Source organism: Panicum virgatum, chromosome 5N (assembly GCF_016808335.1).
Source record: "Panicum virgatum strain AP13 chromosome 5N, P.virgatum_v5, whole genome shotgun sequence".
Classification (NCBI taxonomy): Eukaryota; Viridiplantae; Streptophyta; class Magnoliopsida; order Poales; family Poaceae; genus Panicum; species Panicum virgatum.
The window spans coordinates 67,397,189-67,414,812 of record NC_053149.1 but is presented as its reverse complement, the minus strand read 5'-3'; the positions used below and the strand labels follow the sequence as shown (position 1 = coordinate 67,414,812).

The 17,624-nt window shown below is 42.7% G+C and overlaps 1 protein-coding gene, 1 long non-coding RNA gene and 1 pseudogene across 2 annotated transcripts; 1 reads left to right on the top strand and 2 right to left on the bottom strand.

Annotated features, from left to right (window-relative positions):
* Positions 1 to 85: 85 nt before the first annotated feature.
* Positions 86 to 2,046, bottom strand: LOC120672470 (ferrochelatase-like). Its single transcript, XM_039952874.1, has 4 exons — positions 1,754 to 2,046; positions 1,551 to 1,646; positions 1,146 to 1,251; positions 86 to 830 (listed from the first exon to the last, which is right to left on the bottom strand). The coding sequence occupies exons 1-4, from the start codon at positions 1,781 to 1,783 to the stop codon at positions 820 to 822; spliced, it is 243 nt and encodes an 80-aa protein (XP_039808808.1). The 5' UTR covers positions 1,784 to 2,046; the 3' UTR covers positions 86 to 819.
* A 1,370-nt stretch (positions 2,047 to 3,416) lies between these two features.
* LOC120672469 lies at positions 3,417 to 12,935 on the top strand (annotated as a pseudogene).
* Positions 12,936 to 13,705: 770 nt separating this feature from the next.
* LOC120673192 lies at positions 13,706 to 17,616 on the bottom strand. Its single transcript, XR_005674548.1, has 2 exons — positions 16,607 to 17,616; positions 13,706 to 16,524 (listed from the first exon to the last, which is right to left on the bottom strand). It is a non-coding gene; the product is annotated as an uncharacterized LOC120673192 (long non-coding RNA).
* Between the last annotated feature and the right edge of the window lie 8 nt (positions 17,617 to 17,624).

Below are 17,624 nucleotides of genomic sequence, written 5' to 3'. Positions count from 1 at the left end.
CCGTGCTAAAACCACGAACAAATTTCAGACATACATCAAATAACACATAATCCATAGTTCAAGCTGAGAAATATACTTCATAAGATTGAGAATTTCTTGAATGAGGAATATTATCTTTAGCTTCACTCCCTTTGAATTTCTACATAAGATTATTGTGTCAAATGGACAAACATGCTTAGAAGCATGTCTAAGTACATCTACTGATGCTCTTATATATATTGTACAACTAAATTTTTTCACATAATGAATCGCATGCCTGGCCGCCATGAAAGAGAGGATGGGGCCACGGTTGATCTCACGCACACGCCTGCGTGGCGGTGGAGCCCTCGCGCCCTCCACGAGCGCCACCTTGCTTGTTTCGCTTCCTTCCCAGGCTCCTCCATCGTCTTCACTCCTCCACTGAGCATAGAACCATAGAAGGCTAAGCAGCAGCCAGCAGGTGATAACGTGTTCTGATGCTCAGGGTCTCAAAGATCATGAGCAGTAAGTGTCACAGACAACAACTAACAACTGGATTCCCCAGCCTGAACCTGAGACTGGGACGAATTTTCATTGCCGGACCTCAAGTTCACATCAACCATGTCTTCCTGCTTCGCTGATGACAGTGTCTCCATTCCAGGAAGTGCAGCAGCAATTTTACGGAACAACGCGTGCTCACAAGTTTGTGATGGTCATTGGCAGGCAGAAAAATAAAGATCTTCCCAAAGACATGTGGACAGTTTATATTTCTGAAGCATACCTCAATGTTAAACCCAGCTTTAGCACTGGTTTTAATAAACATGACGCCAAGGTCCTTCGCCTTGCTTTCCCCTTCCTCTATCAAGACTTGCCTGTTCCATGAGATGCAACAGAATTCAGCAAGAATATAAGAGTGACACATTGAGATTCCAGTTCTAGTGAATTAAGCAATCCGAAAAGTGTGCACTCTCTGCTTCCTTCCTAAGCACAATTAGAAGTTTCAAAACTAATAAATGTGAACCAGACCACACACTACAGCTAAATGTGCAAGTCAATGTGCACAACTAGTTTATTCTACAGCGGAAAGGTGAGAGATTTGTGGGTTATAAGAAGCACAACACAAACAGAACGTAACTTTTATCAAGAGTTCATCAAGACAACAGAAGCTAAATTAAGAGAAATAATACCTAATGGGAACAGCCAAAAGGCTCTTGACCCCTTTCTGCCCAAGCTCAACAATATAATTATCTCATCGGTGTATGGTTTCAGCCATTCCACTGGTCCTACTCGGCTCTGTAGATAAACCACTGTCAGTTAATGCTCGATTTCAAGGAATGAAAAAAGATATTTAAAAAAAGGAAAAGAAGTGCTAGATTCAAGATTGTGTGTGATTTCCTCAAATATTGGAGTTTATATGAAAAATAGAGGAAAACGAATAACAGATATGAGAAATGAGCTTATTGAGGGTGTAACATTTTCAGCTGGCAAAAAAACACACAAAAAAAAAAGACAAATACATTCCACAGTCAGCACATGTGCAAGATAACAATGCCACATTAAAAGAAATTCCACGAACCCAACAAGAAACAAACCTCATTTTTAGGCAATTGGTACCCTGATTCAGGTGACAAAGATTTTGTTCTAATTTTCGACAAGATCTCCAGCTGCTTAACAGTGAAGGACCCCTCCTATTTCCAGAAATGCAACGCAAGGATGTTAATGTTATAATGGTGTGAATTTCTAAAATTTCTGAAGGAAAACAACAAACAATGCATATGGCCGGTCTGCAGTATACCATGAAGCTACGATCAACAACCATGCTCATAGTTCCTTTAGAAATTTAGTGTACTCTGAAACTTGTTTTTGCTTTGGATCAGCAAATGATTTCGAATGGCATTTTGACCAAGTACAAACATCTCTGAACATCTGCAGCTCCTCCACCTAAATGTTGATGCTAAATGCACTCGGTGGTAGAAGGAAAAAGTAACTTAATTAACATCTGTGAAGCCTACATTGTTTTAATTGATCGAACACCGAGTAGTCTTATGATTTTGGATAATGCTTGTGGAGAAGACAAACTCAGATATGGAGAAGACAAGGAGAAGGCGTTTACGCTGAAGACGCAGAAGGCGGACTTCCAGTGCTGGAACGCAGCACCCTCCCGTTGCGACGCCGGCCGCAAGCATGACGAACTGACGATGCTCTCGAACTCCTCCTCCCACGCACGCCTGCCTCCACCACCCCTGCGTACGGTTGTGCCTGACCGCGGCACGCTGCAGCGAACCCAGCGCCGACGCTATGGGCCCCTTCCACCTCACCTCCACCGCGACGTCCCTTGTCGGCGCGGCACCCGCCGCCTCCAGCTCCGGCGAGGCCGACTTCGCAGCAGGCGCGGGCGGCAGCGGCAGCCCCTCCGCCCACGCGCTCTTCCACTATGCGACCATGTTCGACTCCATGGAGGCCGGGAGCCACCGCACCAGCGGCTGCAGCACCATCAGCGCACTCGCGGAAGCATTCCTCCGGGCCGAGATCCTCGACGTCGTCTGCGGCGAGGGCAGCGCCCGCGTGGAGAGCCACGAGCCGGAGCGCTCCGACCAGATCCGGCAAGGTGGCGGCCGGATCCGGCGAAAGGGAGGCCGGATTTGGCCCCAGGCCACGACCGGCGACCGTCCGCGGCAAAAAAACAGAGACCAGCGAGGTTTGGAGGCTGGGAGAAGGGAAAGGAGGTTTGGTAGCGGCGAGCGGCGGGCGGCGGGCGTTCGGCCGCAGCTGGCTGCGCGCGTGCTCCGGAGGCGGTGCCGGCGTCCTTTGCCGGCGGCGCGGTTGTCCTCCGACGGCGGCAGGCGGTAGGCGTCCGACCGCAGCTGGCGACGCGCGCGCTATGGCGGCGGCGAGGGCGACCTTCGGCGGCGACGATCTCCGGCGGGGGCGCGGGTGCCCGTTAAACAGCGGCGGAGCGTGTGGCGTCGGACGGCCGTCGCGGTTGATCGCCGGCGGCGGCGCTGGTGAGGTTTGGCGGCGGGGTTCACGATTGAGGAAGACGAAAGGGCCGCGGCGGGGAAGCGAGGGCAAATTTGCGCGCGCCTGGAGGTTTGCCCTCGACTGAAAATCGAGAAAAGAAGCCGGGAGGCCAGGAATCGAACCTGCGCTGTCGCGCGCGTGAGGAGGCGAGGGAGCGGGGCGGGGGCGGGGCCGTGCGTTGAGTTGGCCCATTCGAGCGATCCTGATTGTAGAGTTGCGTTGAAGCTTCTGAGGTTGAATTGTGGTCGTCGATTTCAATGGTGCTGTGCTTCTGGGTACAATTTTTTTAGGTACACAACGTGCTGACTATCTCAGCAGGGGATATTTTTCTTGGGTGGCTGTAGCCTGTAACAAAGTTTAATCCGTGCTTTAAGGGATAATAATATATATAAATAAATAATAAATATAAATATAGATAATACGAGTAGATAGACACGGGGTGACGCGCCGCTCCGTCACCGTCACTTCGAAACATTTCGAAATCCCCAACCCTCTCCTCCCCGAAAGAACGAAAACCCCGACGCCTCGAAAATTTTCCCGCCCGGAGCCTCCAAACCCTAGCCCCATCTCCGGTCGGCGACGCCTCCCCGGCGGCCGGCGAGATGCACATCAAGGAGGTAACACTCGAGGGGTTCAAGTCGTACGCGGGGCGGACGGTGGTGTCGGGGTTCGACCCGCTGTTCAACGCCATCACCGGGCTCAACGGCTCCGGCAAGTCCAACATCCTCGACTCCATCTGCTTCGTGCTCGGCATCACGGACCTCCGCCAGGTCCGCGCCGCCTCGCTCCAGGAGCTCGTCTATAAGCAGGGTCAGGCCGGGGTCACCAAGGCCACCGTCTCCATCGTCTTCGACAACTCCGACCGCTCCCGCTCCCCGCTCGGCTACGAGGACTCGCCCGAGATCACCGTCACGCGCCAGGTTACACATCCCTTGCCGTCATCTTCATTATCGCATTCTGAAGCGTTCCCTTGCCCGTTCGTGTTTGAGTTCCGTGGGGGCTTTTTCTCTCTATATATATATGCGATTTGAGGCTCACGTCACAATTTTGCTCCCGCATTTTCTCGAAATTGGCACTAATGAATCAAAGTGGGTTGCTCTCCAAAGATGAGTTGCTGATTAAGTTGGTTTAGGGGCATAAGGAGATGGTGATTTGTGATGTCTGCAGCTGGAATTTTGATGGAATTTTATGAGTTCTGTGAACTGGGGGCAGATTTATATGATGTGGACACTGAAGGGTTGGAGGCGTCGAATGTGGAGTAGGAATTTTGAACCGCTTTCTATTACTTTGCTATAAAAATCTACCTAATTGTGTCTTTGGCTGCTAAATACGTTTATCCAAGTGCTTGACTGAATATGTTTCTTGACTGTATGGGTAGGTTTCATGAAATGCAAGGAATCCAGGATTGCTTTTGATGCTGATTTTTTTGTTAATTTGTGTCTAGCTCGCTCATTTTTCAGTCTAACACTTATTTAGTGTGTGTTCTTGCTGACTTGTTTTCCGTAAGAGGATCAGGGCTAGCAAATTTGCAATGAATGAGACTGGATTTATTCTGATTTTTTTGATGCATAATCTAGTGGACACGTCTTTTAGTTAAATACTTCATTTTCAGTGATGTGGATGTTTTGTGAATATTGGAACGATGCTATTTAGGTTGATGTGGGGTGTGGAGGGCTGGGCATTTAAGGATATCCTGGAGATCATTTTCTATTTTGCTCTCAAGGCTTGGAATCATATAATTCTTTGATACCAAGGAATTGAGTGACTGCATGCTGTTGAGGTTTTCGTCATTCAAAAGCAGACATGGATGGTTGCCACTGAAAGAATGCAAGGTGACGATTGTAGAGTTGGTTGTTCGAAATGGTTTAAATGTCATCTTTGCTAAAATCTATATCAATTGAGGCTTACAGTTGGTTGATTTTGTTAGTTTTAGAATGCAAGGAGTTAGGGTCGCAATGTATGGAGATGTATTTTTCAATTTATTTTAGGGTGTTGTAGCAGACATATGTGTTGAGTCGAACACTTAGTCTGTCATTGGTGTGCAGACAGTATGTTTGTAGTTCTTAGTTTGTTTAGATATGTATTTAGCACATGCAGTGCATATTGTGGTTGGTTCCTCTCAAATCTGCTCGATTAATTTGTCAAATGGCTAATATATCTACCTTAATTAAGTATTCTTTCACAAATCACTCCTTTTTTAAAAAAATGTTGTGTTGTTTCTTGTGGACCAAATTTGTCCCAAGCTTACTGGATATCAGTTAACTTTTGTCTTGTATTTGTAGATTGTAGTTGGTGGACGGAACAAATACCTTATCAATGGCCATCTTGCCCAACCTTCCCGCGTGCAGACCCTTTTCCACTCAGTGCAGCTTAATGTAAACAATCCTCATTTTCTAATTATGCAAGGGCGCATAACAAAAGTGCTCAACATGAAGCCTCCAGAAATTTTGTCCATGTTAGAAGAGGCGGCAGGCACACGAATGTATGAAATGAAGAAAGAATCTGCTCTTAAGACACTTGAAAAGAAACAGAACAAAGTTGATGAGATTAATAAACTGCTTGATGTTGAAATCCTTCCGGCACTAGAGAAGCTTAGGAAAGAGCGGTGCCAGTACATGAAATGGGCCAATGGAAATGCTGAACTGGATCGGCTCAAAAGGTTCTGTATCGCCTATGAGTTTGTTCAGGCGGAGAGAGTGCGAGATGGCGCACTCAATGATGTCAAACAGATCAGGGCAAAGATTCTTGAGCTGGATGAAAATACAGAAAAGCTAAAAGCAGATATACAGGAAATGGACAAGAACATTTCTACCTTGGCTGCTGAAAAGGAAGCTAAACTTGGTGGTGAGATGAAGGCTTTGTCAGAGAAAGTGGATAAACTATCACATGTGCTTATTAAGGAAACTTCTGTGATGAATAATCAAGAGGAAACCCTGAAGTCCGAGGAAAAGGGAGCTGAGAAGGTAATGCTGCACTGATGTCAGACGTGCTAAATTTTGTTTTGAGTAACTTACAAGGTCTACCATTATATATTTCGCATGTAGATTCTAAAAAACATTGAAGACATAAAAAGATCCATGATCGAGAGAGATGCTGCTGTAAAAGACTTAGAGGACGGGGCGTCTGACATGAAAATGAAAGCAGAGGATCTGACAAAGAAGTTAGATGAGAATGAGAAAGAATACCAGGTATGAAAAGGCGGCAAAGCTTTAAATAGAATGTATTAACATATAGCCTCTTGGCTTTCTGTACTCTTGGAATACTAAAATTATTTTCTGCCCAGGGTGTGCTGGCAGGAAAAAGTAATGCAAATGAGAAGAAATGCCTCGAAGATCAACTTAGGGATGCTAAAGCTGCAGTTGGAGAGGCAGAATCTGGATTAAAGCAGCTGAATACAAAAATAAGTCATTCTGAGAAGGAGCTTAAGGAGAAGAAAGCTCTTTTAGTATCCAAGCGTGATGAGGCTACTGCTGCTGAGAATGAACTGAAAGCAAGGACAAAAGACTTGGAAGCTATCAAGACATCCATGGGATCTATCAATTATGATGAGGGCCAGATGGAAGTTTTGCAAAAGGTACACACTGGTATATAAGTGTTATGTGGCATAATAGGTGCCAATAAGAAGGCTATGCTTTTGATTTTTACAATTATTCTTTTCTGTGTCATGATCATTCACAGGACCGGTCTACAGAGTTGGAAATGGTTCGGAATTTGAAAGACCGTGTTCGTAAGCTTTCGGGTGAACTTGCTAATGTTCACTTCAGTTATCGAGACCCTGAAAGGAATTTCGACAGATCAAAAGTCAAAGGAGTTGTTGCACGTCTTATTAGAATAAAGGATAGCTCAGCAGCAACAGCACTGGAGGTTTGTATCAGCAAATGTTCTCTCTGCAGGTTTGAATTAATTTTTGCACCTAAGGATTTGATCTATCCATCCTAATTAAATTATTTGCCAAATACTGCAGGTTGCTGCAGGTGGAAGGCTATTCAATGTGGTTGTTGACACAGAGGACACTGGGAAGAAATTACTGAAAAATGGGGATCTTCAAAGTAGAGTGACCATCATACCTTTGAACAAAATCCAAACATATACGATACCTGATAGAGTTCAGCAAGCGGCTCGTAGACTGGTTAATGCTTTTCCCCCTTACCTCTTTGGTTATACTGGTTGATGTAGCCTTTTGGTTTGTGATGACTTGTCTAAATGAGAAGTATATACTGATTTGCTTTGTAGGTTGGTCCTGACAATGTAACATTAGCTCTAGAATTGGTTGGATATGGCGAGGAAGTAAAGGTTGGTTTCACATCATTTTAGTTATTTTTTGAGAAATCTTAACTGTATGCTTTACTCTTGTAGATTCATCTACATCCCTTATGTCTAGTGTTTTGTTGTTTTCCTCAAACTTATAAGTGCTAGAAAAACATTCTGCATTGCATGCAGTCATTCATAATTTGCTGCGTTTCAAGTCTAAAGATCGCATGCTTCTGCTTGTCTTTTAATAGATTTCTTGTTGCAGAATGCTGTGTCTTATGTATTTGGCTCAACATTCGTGTGTCGCAATTCGGAGGCAGCAAAAGAGGTAATGTTGCTTTCTTCAGGAATAATTTTGGTATACTTTAATTTAGTTTAATATGTATCCAAGTATAATGCAAACTGCTGTTGATAGTGTTTCTGTTACTTCTATTCTTTACACAGGTTGCATTTAATAGGGAAGTTGGCAGTACTAGTGTGACTCTTGAAGGTGACACTTATCAGCCTAGTGGCCTTTTGACCGGAGGCAGTAAAGGGTGAGTTGTCACTATTTTACTTACAATGCTAGTGTTCTGCCTTGACCATTTTCTTCGTGGAATTTAGTATTGATGTTCCTTTGTTATTCTTGTTGCTTGAATTACACAAAGATTTTTCTGTGATAAATAATGGTTTTTCCATCTTCTTTTAACTATTTGTAGGAGGAAAATACATATTAGATGCTCTGATTGTCTTGGTTTGGTTGTAATTGATTAGATTTGCACTATGGATGCCTGTTTAGCTTGTTTTTGTTCTTACTGCTGATTACTATAGTTGCCAGATAGTCAAATGGCTATTACTGTCACTGTGGCCAGATAAACATATTCACCATTTTCCTTGTTAATGTCTACCATAATAATGCAGAGCTAGAGGGAATTTGCTGCGGAAACTCGACGAATTGGCTAAAGCTGAAGCTGATCTATCCAATCATGAGAAAAGGCTCTCTGTCATTGAACAACAGGTATTGACTGAATTCACAATGCCTGCATGTGAATTTTGTTCTTCTTACTGTTTCCTTGTGAATTTGCGTGAGTTATTTGTAGGATTGCCCTTAAAGTGTTGTTCTAATATGTTATTTGAATGCTTGTAAATTCATCTAATATTTATGTTTTAAGAGTACCATGAAACATGAACGTGGATTTAATTATTAAATTGTAAAATATTACGCTTGTAAAAGGGCGGCCTGGTGCAAGTGGTAGTGCTTGCCGCCTGTGAACCGAGAGGTCACAAGTTCGAGCGGTGGCCTCTACACATTGCACGGTGTGTGGGAAAGACCTCCCGCTAATAACCTCCCCCAGACCCCGCACAGTGCGGGAGCCTTCGGCACTGGGTACATCCTTTTTTTTAAATATTACGCTTGTAAAGTAATTCTTGTAATGGTATGTATTCTTTGGTACAATTAGCATGTATGCACAATGATAGAAAAAAGGCACCTCTGGTTAATTGAGGGATTTATTGTGCTGGCCTCTGTCAATTGTCGCTCTTCATTGCTTCTGTAGCAATGGTTTTGTTATGTAACGAATGCTAAATTTCGTTTTCTAGAAATTCTAATCTCCCCCCTCTCTTCTTTTTTCACCCCCAGATTGGAGCCCTTTTACCATTGCAGAAAAGGTACACTGAGTTGAAATCTCAGTTTGAACTCAAGTCATATGATCTCTCGTTATTTCATAAAAGAGTTGAGCAAAATGAACATCACAAGGTATTAGCCTACACCATCAATATGGTTGCCTTACCAGTTTCCAACTTCAAGCAAAGTTAACAGTTTTTGTATTTGAACATCAGTTAGGTGAACTCGTAAAGAAAATTGAGCAAGATCTTCAAGAATCAAAACAAGAGTTGACAGAAAAGCAAGTGCAGTATGAAAAATGTGTATCAACGGTTTCGGAGTTAGAACAAACGATCAGGACTTATGGCACTGAGCGTGAAGGCAGACTCAAAGCACTGGAAAAAACGATCAAATCATTGAAATCAGAGATGCAGTCAATGTCAAAGCAATTAAAGGTTTCTTATTTTCTCATTGTTGCCACAACTAGTTTATCATATAATTTCTGAGCCATTTTCAAGTGGGAACAGTTGTGGGCGAATTCTGTATGTGACCCAGGACCACGTCGGCGTGGCTTAGGAACCATGACCGGCTACCGCACTGGCAAGCCATGATTAGCCTGATTAATTCCAAAATACTGCCAATTTCCCCTCTATATAGAGCTAGTCTGGCACTAACAAGCACCTAATTTGATCCATATCTTATCTCTGAGGTTTGTCTCTAAATCTCTGCTGTTGCTACTACATTCTCCTGGGCAGGTGTTCCTGGTGTCTTATAGCCTTGTGCCCTTGCTTATATGTGAGGTCCATGGCATGTAGTTCTACAACAGTTACTAGATAGGCAGTATTATTTACTTTTGGTTAGATGAGGATAGGTAGGATATTTTCTTAAAGCTGTATGTAGCTGAAAATTATGAATTTCATTGATTGCCGTGAGTCAGTTAAAAGCTCTTTCTGACAAGGTAACTATCCGGTTAGCTTTGATGAAGAGGCTAGAGATTTTTACAATAGTTATTCAGATAATGTCCATAATTTACTTTTTAACCTTGAACAGTCATCCTGACAATTTCAATATTGAGCACATCACATATTTTTCTTATTGCAAATCTGAAATAGGCTCATGAGAGTGAGAGGGAGAGGCTGATCATGGAGAAAGATGCAGTTGCTAATGAGCTTGCTAATCTAGAAGAGCAGTTATCAACTTCAAATGCGCAAATTACTTCTCTGTCTGAAACCTTGGAAAAAACAAAAGGACAAGGTAGTGCAAGATGATATGTTATATTACATTATGCCTAGTGTTATTGCTGAGATTTAGTTAAATATTCTGTTGCACTTGTGGATCATAGGTTACTTCCATAAAGCAAGATTATGATCAAGCTGAAGGTGAGCTCAATGTTGAGCGTTCGAAACTGAAGGAATGTGACTCACAGATAAACCACATGGCCAAGGAACAGCAGAAACTTCAACAGCAATTAAGTGATTCAAATGTTGAAAGGAAGAAAATGGAAAATGAGGTTGTAATCTCTGCTGCATTTTTCTGCTTTATAATTGATTTCTTGTACATGCTTTAATACCTGAATATAACATATTAGGTTAAGAGGATGGAGGTAGAGCAGAAGGATTGCTCTTCAATAGTTGATAAGCTAGTGGAGAAGTATAGTTGGATTTCAACTGAGAAACAGTTGTTTGGAAAAAGTGGTACAGATTATGATTTTGAATCTTGTGAACCACACAAAGCCCGAGAGGAATTAGAAAATCGTCAAGCTGAACAATCCAGGTACATCTGATATTCTATTAGCTCCATTTCACTATGAATCATCAGATGTTAATGTTAGTGCTCCTCAATAGCAACTTTTTAATTCTGTAATTTGCAATGTATGCACCAATCATCATTACCTGCCAAATGCAGTCTTGAGAAAAGGGTCAATAAGAAAGTTATGGCTATGTTTGAGAAGGCAGAGGATGAGTACAACGATTTGATGTCAAAGAAAAACATCATCGAGGTGGGGCCTATTCATGTATAATTTTTTTTGATAGCCTGAGAATTCTTTTCATAGCTGCACACATAACATTTATCATCTGCAGAATGACAAGGCAAAAATCAAGAAAGTGATAGAAGAGTTGGATGAGAAGAAGGAAACCTTGAAAGTCACATGGCTCAAAGTAAACAAGTCAGTATAAGAATCCTTTAGTGACTTATTGTAATCTGAACGGATGCACTGGTCCTTTAAATATTGCTAAAGACCTAGTCTTAGCGTGATATTCCTTTAGTCATAAATTTGCAAATTGGTATCTAACATCTCCATTCTGTTTCTATAGGGATTTTGGATCTATATTCAGTACTCTTCTACCTGGTACAATGGCAAAACTTGATCCTCCAGAAGGTGGTACTTTCTTGGATGGTCTTGAAGTTCGTGTAGCATTTGGGACAGTTTGGAAGCAGTCTCTATCTGAACTTAGTGGAGGGCAACGGTCCCTTCTTGCTCTTAGTCTTATCCTGGCACTGCTTCTTTTCAAACCTGCACCACTTTACATATTGGATGAGGTATATCTAAATATGATTTCTTATTCAAATTTCTTATGAGCTCAATCTACTGTTGGCCAGCTAGCATATTTTTGCTGTATTAGTAAGAAAGAAGCAGTATGGCAAATAAATACGATAGGCAATTTCTCAGAAGCAGATCTTTTTGAAACTTGAGCAAAATTCAGCTTCGATGTTTTTTAAGATCAGTTGCTGAAATTTTTTTGAAAGCTGGAACTGGTTAGTCATTGGTTGTGATAAGTTAGACTAAAGCAGCAGTTCAGAGCATGAGTTCATCTCACCTAGGCAGACCTTTACCTTGCTCTATTTTATAAACAGTGGTGATTGGTGAAGACTAAGTGGGCAGACCACCAAACCTAGGATGACATTATACTGTTGCAAGTTGTTCTCATGGTAGATCTCAATTGTTGGATAGCTTAGCTCTGGTCTGGAAGGTATGTTTAAAACTGAAGCAGCTGGAGAGTATGCTGAGCAGTACTTGGTATTTAGTAAACTTATATCTAATTGGAGCCCTGTTCAATTGTTCATTTCACGTTAATGTAGTTATAAATCCATGGATTGAGGAAGGTGCTTTCATAATGATACCTCGTATAGTCTTGTATGCCTGATATCTCGAGCGTTCTAGTTTGCGCAGATTGACCATTTCCAACTAAATTATGTTCATGCGCTGCAGGTTGATGCTGCCCTTGATCTGAGCCATACGCAAAACATTGGTAGAATGATCAAGGCTCATTTTCCACACTCACAGGTAATCTAAATGCAGCTATATTAATTTATAATCCTGTTTAGTCAGGAGGGTATTATATTTAAATTGTAGTAGGTAAACTTTGCTTAGAAAGGCAGGTCTACAGGGTAATACTGATCTGGTGAAGTCTTGCTTTGCTTGTGTACTGCCGATTCAGATGCTCCCTCGTTTGCATTCTGACACTTCCAAGGCTTAAATTCTGAAAGTTCGAACTAATGTATTTGCAGTTCATAGTTGTCTCACTTAAAGAGGGTATGTTCAACAACGCCAATGTAATATTCCGGACAAAATTTGTTGATGGTGTCTCCACTGTGACGCGAACAGTGCCATCGAAACAGAGATGACCAGTTTATACGCCATGCTTCTTCTGTAGGTATGTTCTGATCCTGAGACTTGGCGTACAATTCCAAAGCTGTTATTTACAGTTATTGTAATTATATAATCTACTCTGTTAATTTTGCCAGGAGAATGATTTCATCAAAGCTGAATCCACATTTGCTTCTTGATTGCCAGATGTTTGCTGCACCCTAACTTTTGTGATGCTAGTGCTTGGTGCTGTGGCCGCAAAATGTCTCAAGCAGCCAAGCTCCTCGCTTGTCAGGCGATGGCATCAAATTAGGCGCTATAGTCTATAACTGTAACCCCGTGCTGTTACGTTTATGACCTCGTATGTACTCTGATCTGCCCTAATGTGTGTAATTAGTGGTTGAATAATTTTGTTTTGAAGATTAAACACCTATATATTGGCATAATGTGTGTAGCATGTAATGTAGTGGCCATCTGTTACCATGGCTTATCTTTTCATCATGTTTTGCTCCCTTTAAGAGGTTCTTTTTGTCCTGATACACTGACTCTACGTTACAATGTGAATTGCGTCGATCGCATCCTCGCGCGATCCGACGTCTGAGAGCAAGGGCTGTGATCTTGTTCTGCATTAACAGTTGAGTGACAGCGGTGTGAATATTCTCCAGTAATCTATGGAAAAATTGGATCTGTACCATTAAAAGATCTCAAAGTTAGATATATATCATCGTGATCCACATATCATTGATTCTTGTGAACCCTACATGTTAGTGAGATAACGATGGTATATATTTAACTTTGAGATCTTTTAATAGTACATATCCAAATTTCCCGTAATCTATTGATTTTTTTTTTTTTGCGGTAGTAATCTATCGATCTTTAACCGTTCCTTTCGGTGTATAAAAGGCTTTTCAGTCTATGCGATGTTGCCTTCTCTGGTAACTTTTGACTAGAGTCTGGGCGCGCCATTACTTTATCTCAGTTTGGAGCTTAGGTTATTAGTAGTATGTAACTACTCCAAATAGACAGTATTATTACTGTTTCATGTCAGATCGGTACTACTACAGTTAGTCATCTCAGATCGGTACTATTACAATTAGTCTGATGCATAGATCAATATTTATGCTCTTGTCAGCGCAGATATCCAGTATTATTATCATCATCGATAAATCATATGTTTAAGGCTAAAAGACAAAACAAAAAGTATGCAGGCCAATCAAGATGAGCACGAACCAACGAACATCACACATGGCTTGACAATCACCACGACCTCACAACAGTTGCACGTTGCCATTGCAAGGTAGGAATACTAAAAAGAAGTCACATTCAGGCAAATAATAGTCGGTGGCTGAGCCAGAGACAAAATTCTGGCTATCAGATACACGTTTAACACATAAGCACACAAACTCATGAATGTGTTCGTTACAAGTTGTGCCATCAAGCTTTCACCTACAACACAAGCTACAATCAAGCCTCCAGCAGCAGGTCACGATCAAGTTACGCATAGCTAAACGGCTACGAAAACCTTGAACCACACGGATTAAAACAGGGTCAGGTATGAACAAGGATGCATATAACATTGACCATTGCTATGAAATTCGCAAGGTACTTGAGTGCTGACAGATCCCCTCCAGTCCCTTCATTCAGTAAGTAGTCAGTGTGTGAAAAATTGGACACAAGCTCGTCCTCTAGTGGGAACCACTCGATCAGCTAGCCAGCCATTTGTCTTCTGTTGTTAGTATGTCAAGAGACTTGGATGCTGTTGATATGGATGTGGACTTCAGAAGAACCGATGCCATAAACATTATCCACAAAAGTCTGTAGCCAAAGTTTATATGCTATTGTGATATCATAAATTGCATCAATCAGCAACATACAAGCCATGCAACCAAATAGGCGAATCTTTCCAGCAACATGTTGCGAACTATTCACACAACCAGCTTCGCAATTACCATGAACAGAGTTGGAGGGCAAATCAGCCAGCTGGTCCAACTAACAGTGAATTTTACTGCCCACTTGGACAGAAAAATCCACAATCTAGAGTAAGATGTAAACTTCTAATAAGTTACAGTTGCTAATTCAGAACACATTAGCCGAACTAATTGTCTGCCAATGCTACAATAAAGAAGTGAAATTTTCCAAAGGCAAGTATGAGGTGTCATCACATCCATAGAATTCCTCAGCTCTTGCAAACAACAATTGAGTCGAAAGAGTACATTTTTCAGTATAGGCAAACCATGCTCTACTGCATAATCTTGATTTTTGATACATTTATTCTTACTAAGATATTAATATATACTAGCACTAGTTAGCATGCAGGTTGTAAAAAAGGGTAGGCATAAAGTACAGATGGTTCTCACAGATGCATAATCATGTTATTCATGTGATGAATCAGCATATCTAAGCAATTCACATGCATCTACTCCCTCCATCCTAAGATATAAGGCTACTTGGTTGTTATAAAAATGAATTTTAGAGAATATGAAGCCTGGAATCTAGGCTACTTGGTTGTTATAAAAATGAGTAATTCATAAAAGGTGAATGAATAAATATATCCCTCCAGATGTCTCTTAATGATGTAGCTTTATGATACTAAACTGTTTCCACATGACAGTCTCCAACAGGTTTGGCGTTGTTTATTCAGAAAAAGAGCAGAAGGATTGAGATATCCCTAGACTGCCTTACCAGATCCATTGAGGCTTTTCCACATGCATGACCAATGCAGAATTATGACCACCAAAAATAAATTAGCCATACTCTTTTATACTTATTGAGTAGGACTTCTATGAACATATACATTGCTGCAGAATGAAAAAAATAATCTAGTCTAACTTAAATTACATATTGTTCAAAAGGATAAAATGAAACACCCGTCACTAGAGGTGAAAAAATTGCAGAACTCAAACATGGAAATTTAAGATTGTCGATGAAAACATCTCTATACATAATATATATATCAGAACCAAACAATGCAGAAAAAAACACCAAATTAGTGGATTAAAAATCCATGCAAGTCAGATATTCAAATATTGATATAAGCTAGACACCATTCCAATTTCTACCTTTCACTATTTGCCACATTTTAAAGATGAAATCGTAAACGAAGAACCTAATCAATAGAACCAAAAAAGGAACCACAATGTTACCTGAAGGATTAACATAATGAGGCCCATAATTGAAAGCAACAGATGTGATGGCAAAGAAGCAAACACTGACAGCACAAACATCCACTTTTATTTGCTGAAAGATAATTTTGTTGTTAAAAAATTAACTAAAATACTTTCAATAAGGGTCAATTTATAAAGTCATTCAATAAAAAAAATGGGAAGACACAGAATAAACTAAAAGATACATCTCTGTACCTGTAATTTGTCACTTTGTACACGATATGTGTAACTTATAAGCACTCAACATTTTCATATGCAGAGCTTTCAAACCAAAATATTGTCAGGTTCTGTTGCCTATTTGCCAAGGTAGATGGTGACATTGAGAAAAATTACACGTAACTGTCACCTTCAAATATGTGGAAGATTAATAAAACGATGGCAATAAAATTTAGCTAGAACACTTCACAGGGAAAGAATTAATGAGTGGTCATATAAGTAAAGCATAGCAAGTATTACTTTTTCTCTTAATACTTAGAGAGATATTTCATATCACTGGGAGGAACCTCTAGACAAACTGAGCCATAAAAAAAGAACTTCTGAACTAATCCATATATGAGGTCCCTCCTCTTGGTGAGCAAGCCATAAACAACTCAAACCAGTTCTGCTATTTCTGCGAAGCATTAAAAAACCTTTGGTTACTTCGCAAAGCAAGCGCAAAAGGTCTTTGCCTAACATTGTAGCTGTGTCCCATGGGTGAAGGAGGAGCAACCATGTAAATGGTAAGCAGACAAGCATAACAAGATAACTTAGTCTTAAGTCTTAACCATCAGAATGGTACCCAAAACTTAATCCCCACCAACTCTACAGAGCAAACCTGCAATGCAACATTGTCAACTGTGCCGATAGTGTCGTACCCTCTGTCTGCAATACTTGCATCTTGTGCTCAAGCTACTGAATGTACCTCATCTTGCGCTCCTTTGACATTGCCACTGACTGTCGATTTGCCAGAATGCTGACACCTTTCACCAATCAGAATGCTTAATTTCAGCAAAAGAGAACAACTTGGTGACTATTTGAAGAAATGGATGCATATCTATTAACTCTTTTGGGATCAGTCAAAGCTAACTCGGCAAGCCGCTCATTTGCCATGATCTTCTTCTTCTGAGACTCACTCTCCGTTGGCAAACTCTATATCAAGCAGTGCCACAACACCTTCCAGGGAGACGCTCCCATTCCCGGAGAGGTCGTAGATTCATATAGGCATTGGCGTCAGAGAGGATGGCAGTGTTCGCACCGTTGACCGCCCCTGCTCCAGGTCCACCAGCAGCCACATGTCGATGCAGCCGGCCGGGTAGTCGTGGTGCACCGCGGCCAGGCAGCCGTCCAGCTCCGCCAAGCTCAGGTGCGCGCGGCAGACGTGGCGGGCGCCGGCGCCGCTTGAGGAGCAGAGCGGGCGGCGGAGGGACGGCCTCCGCCGCGAGGTCGAACGAGGCAACAGCGTTGCACTCGGTGCCCCGGCGGCGGCAGCAGGAAGTTTCGATCCAATCCAATCCGATTCCAACCCTAGGAACCCGCCCAATTAGACAATTAAATCACTACTAATCGATCCCCCACATGTTGCAGCAACCCGGCGAGCTCCAAACCAGAGCGCGATGGTGAGGCGGTCGGAGTCCGCACTCCCGAGCCCGAGCCAGGCAGCCGACTTCTTCTTCTCGGCCTCCTCCACGGGGGACGGGTGGGCGTAGGGCGCGTGCTCGATGAGGCGTCCTCGCGCTTTGCCAGGAACCGCTGCAACGACGCCTTCCTGGCGATGGGCAGGTCGTCGTTCGGGGCCAGGGCGGGGGTCGCCGCCCGAGCGCCCCGGCGGCCAAGCGCATGACCTCGGCCGCCGAGAAGACCTCGAACACGACCACCCCCCGGCTGTAGAGGATGGTTGGCGGCGCCTCCGTGGACGAGGGCCTGGTCGCCTCCTCCCCCCCTCGCGACGGAGATCCATCACACGAGCAGCGGCCCTATCGCCGCCAGCGCCGACGAGGCAGACCAGGACGTGAGGGAGGAGGGGGAAAAAGAAAGCAGGGAAAACGGGGGGTGGGAACGGATCGGACTCAGATTGGGTGAC

Excerpts from the sequence above, each read along its gene's own strand:
- LOC120672470 (XM_039952874.1), bottom strand. The coding sequence starts at position 1,783 with ATGAGCATGGTTGTTGATCGTAGCTTCATG. Across the intron at positions 1,647-1,753 it reads TTGTTGATCGTAGCTTCATG|GAGGGGTCCTTCACTGTTAA; the intron begins GTATACTGCAGA and ends TTCTGGAAATAG. Across the intron at positions 1,252-1,550 it reads ACCAATTGCCTAAAAATGAG|AGCCGAGTAGGACCAGTGGA; the intron begins GTTTGTTTCTTG and ends GTTTATCTACAG.